This window comes from Bos grunniens, chromosome 1, assembly GCF_055505025.1.
Source record: "Bos grunniens cultivar Pamir isolate PY7600 chromosome 1, Bosgru_T2T1.0, whole genome shotgun sequence".
NCBI lineage: Eukaryota > Metazoa > Chordata > Mammalia > Artiodactyla > Bovidae > Bos > Bos grunniens.
In genome coordinates, this window is record NC_141165.1 from 75,027,721 (window position 1) to 75,040,393 (window position 12,673).

Genomic DNA, 12,673 nt, shown 5'->3' on the forward strand with positions numbered 1-12,673 from the left:
GGTCAAGAAACACAGTTAGAATTGGACATAGAATAACAGACTGGTTCCAAATCAGGAAAGGAGTACGTCAGGACTGTACATTGTCACCCTGCTTATTTAACCTTTGGGCAGAGTACATCGTGTGAAATGTCCAGCTGGTAAAGCACAGGCTGAAATCAAGACTGCTGGGAGAAGTATCAGTAACCTCAGATATGCAGATGACACCGCCCTTATGACAAAAAGCAAAGAGGAATTAAAGAGCCTTTTGATGAAAGTGAAAGAGGAGAGTGAAGAAGCTGACTTAAAACTTAGCATTCAAAAAACTAAGATCATAGCACCCAGTCCCATCACTTCATGGCAAATAGATGGGGAAACAATGGAAACACTGAGAGACTTTATTTTCTTGGGCTCCAAAATCACTGTGGGTGGTGACTGCAGCCATGAAATTAAAAGACGCCTGCTCCGTGAAAGAAAAAGCCATGATCAGCCTGGAAAGCATATTAAAAAGCAGAGATATTACTTTGATGGCAAAGGTCTATATAGTCAAAGCTGTGGTTTTCTCAGTAGTCATGTATGAATGTGAGAGTTGGATCATGTAGAAAGGTGAGCGCCGTAGAATTGATGCTTTTGAATTGTGGTATTGGAGAAGACTCTTGAGAGTCCCTTGGACTGCAAGGAGATCAAACCAGTCAATCCTGAAGAAAATCAACCCTGAATATTCATTGGAAGGACTGAAGCTGAAGCTCCAATACGTTGGCTACCTGATTCAAAGAGCTGACTCATTAGAAAAGACCCTGATGCTGGGAAAGGTTGAAGGCAGGAGGAGAAGGGGACGACAGAGGATTAGGTAGATTGTGAGAGGGTAACAGGCAGGAAGGCCAGGGGTCTCCAAACTGAGGAAATAAGCTGCAAGTGTTTCTTAAAATTCTATGTTGCTATGCCGACACCTGGTTTTGCCTGAACTGAACTTTTCTCAAATCTTGAGCTATCCAATGCGTTTTTCTTATGGAAATGTTTTTCTTAAGCTATGTTAATGAAACTATGTATTTGCTTTGGAATTTGCCTTTCTTCAAAATGGTTCCACCTAAGACTAACTTTTGACTGCTAATGGCTCAATGAACCAGTTTTCATATCAATTGCTTTACGGCTGGGGGATGACATACCTCATGCCATCCTATTTCAAAAATGCATATTGTGGGAGAGGGGCCTGGTGAAACTCCGTCAGCCTTGAGGTGTCTCTCTTATATGATTACTAACTTTATAACAGGCATAAAATAGCTTATTGAAACTAGCAGGTGGGGCACTCTCTGTCCCCCTTCTGATGTCTATGTCAGAAGCTTTCTCTGTCCCTTTTTTTCTTCAATTAAACTCTGCTATACAAAAGCTCTTGAGTGATCAAACCTGGTCCCTGGTCCCGAAGTTAAATCTTCGGAGATCACAAATCCAACACTGTTCACCATAAGCTATCAATTGGATGGCATCACCGACTCAACGGACATGAGTTTGAGCAAGCTCCGGGAGATGGCGAAGGACAGGGAAGCCTGGTGTGCTGCAGTCCATGGGTTTGCAGAGTCAGACATGACTGAGCGACTGAACAGCAACAAAGGGCCGAATGTCCTAAGAGAAAGCCTTAGGAAGATCTTCAAGTCTTTATCACTCTTACTCAATAAGTATTTTCATTTCAGTTTTTTTGTTTGTTTTTTGATTTTTACAGTGTTTTGTTGGTTTCTGCCACACAGCCACAGGAATCAGCCATAATTATACATATATCCCCTCTCTCTTGAGCCTTCCTCCCTTCCCCACTCCCACTCCTCTAGATCATTACACAGTGCCAGAATGGGCTCCCTGTGTTACACACAGCAGCTTCTCACCAGCTCTCCATTTTACACATAGCAGTGTATATATGTTGATGTTACTTTCTCTGTTAGTCCCACCCTCTCCCTCCCCAAACTGTGTCCACAAGTCTGCGTTTCCATTCCTTCCCTTCAGTTTCTTCATATATGCGGCCTATAGCTTCTATGTATTTTCAGAATCCAGTGCTGTCATTTACTTGGGTGCAAGTTCTATTCAAAATGTATTTGGCTCTACTTGAGCAGGAACATAAAATAAAAAATGCTGTACTTGGCAGTGTTGTGAAAATAGAATACCTATTCTTTGTATGTATTCTTGAGGATTTTAATATTGTCACAGTTTTACCATAGTAATTTTTAAAAGTATCTATTGTTGAAAATCATTTCTTCCTAGTTGTCATGGAAATTTCTTTTCATGACAGTTAACAACTGTATTTCAGTTATTGTTTCCAAATAGCATGGACGGGATGATGGCTGAGCATGTAACATGTATTTCATCCTTTTCAGATTCTTGCTCACAAATTGCCTCTTCCCATCAGTATTCTTTCTTTCTTGTTGCCTATAAACGTTGCCTTCCTTTGTTGGATTTTTATAAATTTTAAAAAGTAGCCTTTATTTTTGGTTGCAGTAGGTCTTTGTTGCTGTGGGTAGGTTTTCTCTAGTTGCAGAGAATAGGGGCTGCTTCCTAGTTGTGGTGCATGGGCTCTGCGGTGCAGGGCTGCTCTTGCTGCAGAGCACAGGCTGTAGAGTGTGTGGGCTCAGAAGCTGTGGTGCGCAAGCTTAGTGGTTCCCCGGCATGCGGAATCTTCTTGGACCAAGGATTGAACTCCAGGGATCTACCTCGTGTCCCCTGCATTGGCAGGCGGATTCTTATCCACCATATCACCAGGGTGAATCACTTTTGGGTTGTATAACAATCACTTTATTTTTATACTTTTTATTCAGAATATCATATAATATTGAATAATGTAGCCTTCTGTTAAACTCACTAAAAATAACTTGTTGAAGTTATATAAGAAAAAACCTATTGAGGAGTGGTTATCTTATTTGGGAATTTACCTATTAACAAGAATTTAATATCTTGTTTCCTTCTAAAATTTTCAAATAATACTTACCTTTTTAAAATTTCTTTTTCCTTTTTAGACTTTTGAAGATTTTAAAAATGATAAGCAAGCTGTAGAATATCAACAACGTATTGTGGATATTTTGTTGAAGGTGAGTATCCCTAGAATGTCTTTGTATTGATATTTATATTTATAAAAGTGAATTACTTTATAGCAAGTTCTAAAATAATCTTGTTTAATAAAGGAATATGTTAAAATCATTTAAAAATTTTATTATGATGTCTTTGCCTTCAAAAGCTAAAGTACTAATCATTAATTCAAAGAATATAATGTATCTCAGCTTTAGACTGGATGTTGGATACAGAGTGCTACTCTTGAGAAATGCATATTGTGATAATTGCTATGTTAGTATGATTACATTTAATAATGGAGACTAACTTCAGAATGCTTTGAGAAAATAATGTTCTGATGCCTGTCTCATACTAGCATCACTGTGTTGCTAAGGTAGTGCCATATGTAGTTTTGCCATGGTACTGAGATGATGGGTAACTTAGGAAGGATTTGAGGCACGCAGAGATGATCATCCCAATCTAAGTCCATCTGGATTCAATTGAAAACTATTTTGAGATTCATGCTGTTGCTAGTGAATGACTGCGGAGACAGATTCTTTTCCTGTCCATCTGCACAGCTTCACCCATGCCAGTTTCTTCTTGTAGTTAAAAACTTAGAGTTTTTATCCTGTTCATTTGGCTATAAAATGGTAGTTTCTTCCTCTTAGTGACTTTTAGATTATTTTGGAGAAGAGATCAAAATTGAAATATTTTCTTTGTGTATAATATTAATTCATTAACTACATTTATAGTAGTTCTTTATAATTTTCAAAGCACATTTGTATACATGATCTCATTTGAGCTCTTTATTAGCCTTGTAAAATAGGCAGTGATGAATATGAGAGCTCCCAAATAACGTCAGTTTGATCTTGGTGGCTAGTATGGAGAATTTTCACTTAGGTTTCAAAATACCTTCCCGAATGGTCTTATCTTGTCCTTTAATCTGTGATCTTACCTTTCTTCTAGGTAATAGTCTTCTCCGGCTTCCCATTATGGTGCAGTTGAAATTAAGTTCTTCTGTGAGAGAAAGTTCAAAATAATAACAGTTTGTTGTGGAAATTTAATTTTTCCCTATAAGTCTGGAGTGTAGGCAGCCTGGTCTAGTAGGATGGGTTCACAAACTTGTCAGGGATGCACAACACTTCCGTCTTACTGCCGTTGTTCTCAGTCCATGGTTTGTGTCTTTCGGTCCAAAATGACTGCTTAGGCTCCAGTATTACCTCTGCATTCTAACCAGCCTGGATGCAGAAAGAGATGAGGTAGAAAATGTTCTCTTTCTTTGAGAAAATTTCTTAGAAGTTGTGCACCGGAATTCTGCTTGTATCATGTAGATAGCACTTAGCTAGGGAGACTGTGAAGTGTACTCTGTATGGTGGGTGGCCACGTGTTCAGCTAAAAATGAGTTCTGTTTCTAAATTAGATGGAAGGAACAGATGTTGGAGCACAAGTAGTAGTTTTTGCCATATCCGTGTAAATTTTAACATGGTATCCAAGATCCTTTTACTTTCTGACCCCTGACTACATCTCTATAGCTGCTCCTTCTCTGACCTTCCCTCTCACCCCACCAGTCTGTATTATTAACTCCTCAACAGTTTTTTTTTTTCTGCCATGCTTAGCAGCTTGTGGTTCTGAGTTCCTCGACCGGGGATTGAACCCCGGCCATGGCAGTGAAAGTCTGGAATCCTAACCACTCGGCTACCAGGGAACTCCTTTCTCACCAGTTTTAAATTGTTGAAATTCAGTGAACTTTCTGTGTCATCTTTTTTGGCTTATGTTCTTTGTGTGAGTTTTCTTTTATCCCATCATGTGTTTTCCTTTGCTTTCTCTGCCTGGCAAATTCCTAGCCATTCTCCAAGACATAACTCAAATATCATCCATGAGAAGCTCTTCAGAACCCTCTCTTACACTACCAGTTTGACTTGTTGCCTTTTCTCTGGGATCTTGTAACACTTCATGCTACACTTGACATACTGTATGGTTTGTTTACATGTGTCTTTTCCTACCTGGAATGAGTTTCCTGTAGGTAGAGACTGTAAGGATGTGTTTGTTTGGTTTTTTGTCATTATTTTAACACATCTAGCACGATGCCTACAATCTGGTAGGTGTTCAAGAAATGTTTGCAAGTTGATTGAATTAGAATTTAAGTTTTAAAACTGTACTAAGTTGGGAAAATGATCCAAATGAAGGAAATAAAACTCCATAAAGTACTTAAACTGTTACTCTTGGTGAATTATTGCTTTTGTATATTGTTTTTTAAATTGAAGCATAGTTAATTTATAGTATTGTGTTAGTTTAGGTATGTAGCAAAGTGATTCAGATATATATATATGTATGTGTATATATATGTATTTTTTTTCAGATTATTTTCCATGATAGGTTATCAGAAGATACTGAATATAATTCTCTGTGCTATACAGTAAATTCTTATTGCTTATCTGTTTTATTATAGTAATTTGGTTTTTCTAAACTTTTTATTTTATATTGGACTATAGCCAATTAAAGTGTTGTGATAGTATCAGGTGAAAGGCAGAGGAACTCAGCCATACATATACATGTATCCATTCTCCCCCAAACTCCCTTCCTATCCGTGCTGCCACATAACATTGAGCAGAGTTCCCTGTGCTTGTGAATAATGATTTGTATCTGTTAATCTTGTACTCCTATTGACCCCTGCCTCCTTCTTTTCCCTACTAGTAACCATAAGTTTGTTTTCTGTATCTGTGAATCTATTATGTATATAGATTCATTTGTATTATTTATTAAATTCCACATGTAAGTGATACCATATGATATTTGTCTTTCTCTTTCTGAATTACTTCAGTAAAGTATAATTTTCTGTAGGTCCATCCTTGTTGCTGCAATTGGCATTATTTCATACTTTTATTTATTTTTGGCTGTGCTGGGTCTTCATTGCTGCATGGGCTGTTCTCTGGTTGGAGTAGCAGGAGCTACTCTCTAGCTGTGGTTGCATGGGCTTCTCTTGTTGCCAAGCATGGTGTCTAGGGTGCACGGCTTCAGTAGTTGTGGCTCCCGGACTCTAGAGCACAGGCTCAGTAGTTGTGACACATGGACTTAATTGCTGCTCGGTATGTGGGATCCTCCTAGACCAGGGATCTAACCCATGTCTCCTGCTTTTGGCAGGCAGACTCTTCATCACTGAGCCACCAGGGAAGTCCTACTTCATTCTTTTTTATGGCTTAGTAAGATTCCATTGTATATATATAAACCACATATTCTAAAGCCGTTTGTCTCTTGATGGACACTTAGGTTTCTTCCATGTCATGGGTACTATAAATAGTGCTGCTATGAACATTGGGGTGCATGTATCTTTTTGAACTAAAGTCTTCATCTATACAGGCTTCCCTGGTGGCTCAGATGGTAGAGTATCTGCTTGCAATGCAGGAGACCCAGGTTTGATCCCTGGGTCGGGAAGATCCCCTGGAGAAGGAAATGGCAACCCAATCCAGTATTCTTGCCTGGAGAATTCCATGGACAGAGGAGCTTGGTGGGCTTCAGTCCATGGGATCGCAAAGAGTTGGACACGACCGAGCAATTAACACTTTAATCTTTTTGGGCTGTATGTCCATGGATAGGATTGCTGGATCATATGGTAGCTGTATTTTTAGTTTTTTAAAAGGAACCTCCATACTGTTTTACAAAGTGGCTGCATCTTATATATTATTTTGATAGTACTTAACCTAGGGTCAGTGAAGAATGACCCTATCTCAAATGGTAAGTTTGAGATTATTTTCTCATTCTGGTGATAGTTGTAGTCACCATGTATATAGCTTTTCTGAGGGAGCACAGGCAAGTACCAGAAAACAGGAGAGTGAGCATCAAACCTCAGGCATTATCATGGGTGCTGAATGGCTGCAGACATAGAGTGGGAAAGCTGTAAATTTGTGACTTTGTATAAGATTGCCCAGAAAATTTTGTAAGCATGGTCTCTGAAATTGATCAGAAGAAATGGAAAGAAGCTAAAATTTCTGGGATAATACCTAGTTGGACACTTGCTGAGGTGGCAAGGGAATGGGGCTGTGAGTTACTCGAACTGTTTCCTTAGAAGACGTTTTTAGGATCAGACAGGTGAGAGAGTAGTTTACACTTGTAGAGCAAAAGGAAGAGCTAAAAGCAGAGAAGAGCACTAGTTGGGCCCTGACAGTTGAATCCTAAGAAAGGACCCACATGCGGAAAGGAAATGATGATTGAGTATTTTAAAGCTATAGAAAGCTCTTTGAATATTATAAATTGGAATTTAGATACACAGATTACAACTTGAAACATCCTCATATTCTAGTAATGATAATTATGCACTTGAGCAAGCTGTGATTGCTGGACTAAGTAAAAGACAGGGGCAGTAAAAGACAGGGGCAAACTGCTTAGCAAAGTGAGAAAAGGCTAGGCCAAAAATGGGGCCCCAAGGGAACATTTTATCTTTGAAGGGAAAATGAAAGGAGAGAGTTTGTAGATGAGATGGGCTGTTGTTGCCTAATTTGTTGTAGAATTGCCTCCTTAAGTTCAGTTAGTTTAAAACAATGCCTGGTCTTCCTTCTCAGACTTCTGCCATCTCTCTCTTTGTTAATAGCATTGTTCTCCTCCCTGCTATCAGGCTCAAGACCTGTCATTTTTCATTCTTCCTTTAGCCACATGTTTCCACACATGTGAATACCTGCCTCTCTGCAGTGACTTTTGCACCTGTTTCTCCTTCCCTGTTCATCACTGCATTGTTCTGAACTCCTCTGACTCTCCCATGGACCTCTGCAGTCCCATGCATCTTGGTCTCTCTACCTTTATTTCTTGCTTCTGTTACTTTATCCTAAGCATTGCTGTTGGGGTAATTTTCCTATGCATAGTGCTGATCACAATCAGCTCTCCTCATTACACCTTTAGTAACTCCTCCATTTTCTAACAAATAAATTCTGGATTCCTTGGAATGGGATTGGAACCCTAAGTTTTTCTTTTGGTTTGATTTTTCCCTCCTCATGCATACTGCTGCATTCTAATGAAACATGGTATTTTTCCAGACAAACTTATATTTTCTTGTGTTCATGTTTTTGCCCCAACTCTTCTCTCTGCCTGGACTGCTCTTTCTCCTGACATTTCTTCCCCTGTCATGGATTCCACACGGGCTTTAAAACTTAGTTTAGAGGCTACTTTTCTCATTTTTTTGTTTCAAATTTTTTCTCTGATCAGTTGAACTGAATTTCCCCCACTGTGCTTCCATTGTCATTTGTTCCTTTATAAGTGCTAATCACATTATGATTTTTATTTAAGATTTGTTTACCTGTCTCACTTTGCTTTCTGGTTCACAATTCCCTTGAAGGCTTCTACCATAAGCATCTTAGGCATAGTAGTAGGTACTCAGGAGATGAGAGCTCACTTAAATCAGAGGAGAGATTATGACTTGATAACTGTGTGTGGTTGTAAAGAGCATGTTATATGAAACCATCTGTTCACTGAACTGCTTATAGCCAAGGCAGAAGCCATTCACTTCACTGACTCATAGGCTGGCTGGCTTCTTTTCTGGGATACCTTCATTCTCAAGCTGTCTTACCTTTAAACCCGAAAGCAACTCCCTTCTTCCTGTGTTGGTGGACAGATTTTTAATAGGGTTACTTTAATTTTAGATTCTCTTTTAAGAATTCAAGAAGGAAACATGATTTATATGTATATATATTTTGTAAATCTACCTGTAGCAATTCAGTTCTTGCTGAACTTGTGCCTGTAAATACACCAGGAGTCACTAACGTGCTTTCCGGAGTGCAGGCAGTTGTGCTTCTTCTCCGAGGGGTGCTGAACTCAGTTGTCACACAGCTGATAAAGAATCTTTTTATGAGTCCTTCATACTGAGGCTTCCCCACCCCTGCCTCTAATTGTATATTTTTCTGTGTCAAACCAGATGGTATATTGAATAAATGGTCTCTTTTGCTCATAGGTTATGGTGGAGAATTCAGATTTTACGCCCTCACAAGTGGGGTGTCTCTTTACCTTCCTTGCCCGGCAGCTTGCGAAGCCTGACAACACCTTATTTGTAAACAGAACTCTTTTTGATCAGGTGAGTGTCTTTAACCATAAGAAGTAGAGTTATTTTATTTACCGTTTATAGAAAAATTCACTGGATTACATGGTTTCTTAATAGAATAACCTACCAGGTAAGTGTCCTATGAGTTAGAGGCTTGTTCATCTTTCAGTTTGGATCTAAAATAGCTTTTGTTTTTTAGTGTTGTGTTAGGATTGTGTGACTGTTCAGTAACTTGGTGTCATGGGAGTATGATTTGTGGAGATTGGTTTATAGAGATTGTTTTCCCAATTATTCTGTTCTAAATTTGCCTAGAATTTTTGACTTAAGAATTTTTCAACTATATAATTACCCATCTCATTGATAGTAAGACTATGATGTTGATCATCTGGAAGAGAGATTACTTTTAGAAAATCCGAATTTACTTACTAACCACTCTGAAGGTATTTCCAAATCCAGTTAAATATCTTCTACAAAGCCACAGGTGATGAAGACAATACTCTTTACCTGGAGAAAGTTGCTAATCATGACCAGCATTTATTGAGCACTTCATAGTACCATGCTCTGCTTCAAAGTTTTACATGTATGTATTAACTGAGTACTCCAAGTACCTCTGAATGTGCTATAGTTGTTACTCCTGTTTTGCAGATGAGGATGCTAGAGCCTGGAGAGGTTAAATCACTCATCCAAGTCACTTAATAAGTGTTATTACCAGCAATAAATGTTGTTATTAAGTATTAATAAGGTTAGGATTCAGATTCAAGTGGCCTGACTCCAAAGTCCGTACTTAGCTTGGTCCATGGTTTTGGGGATCTTAAGGTATATATGATGTCAGATTCTAGTCATGTTTCTAAATAGTAAAGAAATGTGTTTAAGGTATATATTGTTAGCATAACTGAGCCTGCTGTGTCATATATTGGGCTGACCAATTGGGAAGCTGCCATATCCCTGTAGTGTTTGTTGAGCTGGATGTGAATGAATTGGTGATATAGAAAGAGGAACTATGATTTTCCTTATGGCATGCACGCTGGTATCCAATTTAAAAATACCTTTTCTTTGACCAGGTCCTTGAATTCCTTTGTAGTCCTGATGATGACTCCCGACACTCTGAAAGACAGCAGGTATGAATTGCTAGAACTCATCTTGCTAAAGAATGGGAAAGAAGACAGAGTGAACCAGAAAAAACCTTTTGTACTAGACCTTACGGTGTAAGGGCAGAAAGACTTGTGTCTAACCCTAATACTATGTGAGATAGTGGCAACCAGGAAATAGTGTGGACGGTTGTAGTTTGAGCCTCAGTCAAACTACAAATAAATTTCTAGGCAGACTGCACCTGTCTTGCATTCAATGTGACATCAAAAGAGAATAAAAACTTTATCCTTCTCCTTTATGAGCAATAGTTGGCACCTACTACATGCTCCTTTCTGCCAGCATCATTAAGTTAGTAACCATACCTAGTTGCTATGGTCATGAACCAAAAACACTTCAAGATCTTGAGTATTGGAACGCTCAGCTTTTAGGAGTGCCCTGTGGTTCCACTGCACTAGTGCTCACCATTTCTGGGGACTGGCATCCGTCTCAGTCAGTCAGTTGAGTCGCTCAGTCGTGTCTGACTCTTTGCAACCCCATGGACTGCAGCACACCAGGCTTCCCTGTCCATCGCCAACTCCCGGAGCTTACCCAAACTCATGTCCATCAAGTCGGTGATGCCATCCAACCATCTCATCCTCTGTTGTCCCCTTCTCCTCCTGCCTTCAATCTTTCCCAGCATCAGGGTCTTTTCCAATGAGTTAGTTCTTCACATCAGGTGGCCAAAGTATTGGAGCTTCAGCTTCACTGTCAGTCCTTCCATTGAATATTCAGGACTGATTTCATTTAGGACTAACTGGTTGGATCTTCTTGCAGTCCAAGGGACCCTCAAGAATCTTCTCCAACACAGTTCAAAAGCATCAATTCTTCAGCGCTCAGCTTTCTTTATAGTCCAATTCTCACATCCATACATGACTACTGGAAAAACCATAGCTTTGACTAGACGGACCTTTGTTGCAAAGTAATGTCTCTGCTTTTTAATATGCTGTCTAGGTTGGTCATGGCTTTTTTTTCCCAAGGAGCATGCATCTTTTAATTTCATGGCTCCAGTCACCATCTGCAGTGATTTTGGAGCCCAAGAAAATAGTTTCTCACTGTTTGCATTGTTTCCCCATCTATTTGCCATGAAGTGATGGGACCAGATGCCATGATCTTCGTTTTCTGAATGTTGAGTTTTAAGCCAACTTTTTCACTCTCCTCTTTCACTTTCATCAAGAGGCTCTTTAGCTTTTCTTCACTTTCTGCCATAAGGGTGGTGTCATCTGCATATCTGAGGTTATTGATATGTCTCCTGGCAATCCTGATTCCAATTTGTGCTTTATCCAGCCTGGCATTTCACATGATGTGCTCTGCATATAAGTTAAATAAGCAGGGTGACTATATATAGCCTTGATGTACTCTTTTACCCATTTAGAACCAGTCTGTTGTTCCACATCCATTTCTAACTGTTGCTTCTTGACCTGATACAGATTTCTCAAGAGGCAGGTCAGGTGGTCTAGTATTCCCTTCTCTCTCAGAATTTTCCACAGTTTATTGTGATCCACACAGTCAAAGGCTTTGGCGTAGACAATAAAGCAGAAATAGATGTTTTTCTGGAACTCTCTTGCTTTTTCAATGCTCGGATAGATGTTGAAAATGTAATCTCTGGTTCCTCTGCCTTTGTTTTTTTTTTTTTTTTAATTTTATTTTATTTAACTTTACAATATTGTATTGGTTTTGCTATATATCAAAATGAATCTGCCACAGGTATACATGTGTTCCCCATCCTGAACCCTCCTCCCTCCTCCCTCCCCATACCATCCCTCCTCTGCCTTTTTTGAATCCAGCTTTAACATCTGGAACTTCATGTACTGTTGAAGTCTGGCTTGGAGAACTCTGAGCATTACTTTACTAGCATGTGAGATGAGTGTAATTGTGCGGTCATTTGAACATTCTTTGGCATTGTGTTTCTTTGGGATTGGAATGAAAACTGACCTTTTCCAGTTCTGTGTCCACTGCTGAATTTTCCCAATTTGCTGGCATATTAAGTGCAGCACCTTCACAGCATTGTCTTTTAGGATTTGAAATAGCTCAACTGGAATTCCATCACCTCCACTAGCTTTGTTCATAGTGATGCTTTCTAAGGCCCACTTGACCTCACATTCCAGGATGTCTGGCTCTAGGTGAGTGATCACACCATCGTGGTTATCTGGGTCATGAAGATCATTTTGTATAGTTCTTCTGTGTATTTTTTCCACCTCTTCTTAATATCTTCTGCTTCTGTTAGGTCCATACCATCCTTCCTTTATTGTGCTCATCTTTTCATGACATGTTCCCTTGGTATCTCTCATTTTCTTGAAGAGATCTCTAGTCTTTCCCATTCTATTGCTTTCCTCTATTTCTTTGCATTGATCACTGAGAAAGGCTTTCTTATCTTTCCTTGCTATTCTTTGGAACTCTGCATTCAGATGGATATTTCTTTCCTTTTCTCCTTTGCCTCTAGTTTCTCTTCTTTTCTCAGCTATTTGTAAGACCTCCTCAGACAACCTTTTTGCATTTCTTTTCCTTGATAGTTTTGATCAC

General features: G+C 39.2%; 1 protein-coding gene across 10 annotated transcripts in view; it reads left to right on the forward strand.

The window, feature by feature from the left end:
- VPS8 (VPS8 subunit of CORVET complex) overlaps window positions 1–12,673 on the forward strand; it is a 302,600-nt gene that overhangs the window by 126,316 nt on the left and 163,611 nt on the right. For all 10 annotated transcript variants that reach the window (XM_086397371.1, XM_086397382.1, XM_086397390.1 and 7 more), the window contains 3 exons: window positions 2,973–3,044; window positions 8,939–9,058; window positions 10,087–10,143. In XM_086397371.1, coding sequence (XP_086253497.1) covers window positions 2,973–3,044; window positions 8,939–9,058; window positions 10,087–10,143 — 249 coding nt within the window. The remainder of the gene's footprint in view (window positions 1–2,972; window positions 3,045–8,938; window positions 9,059–10,086; window positions 10,144–12,673) is intronic.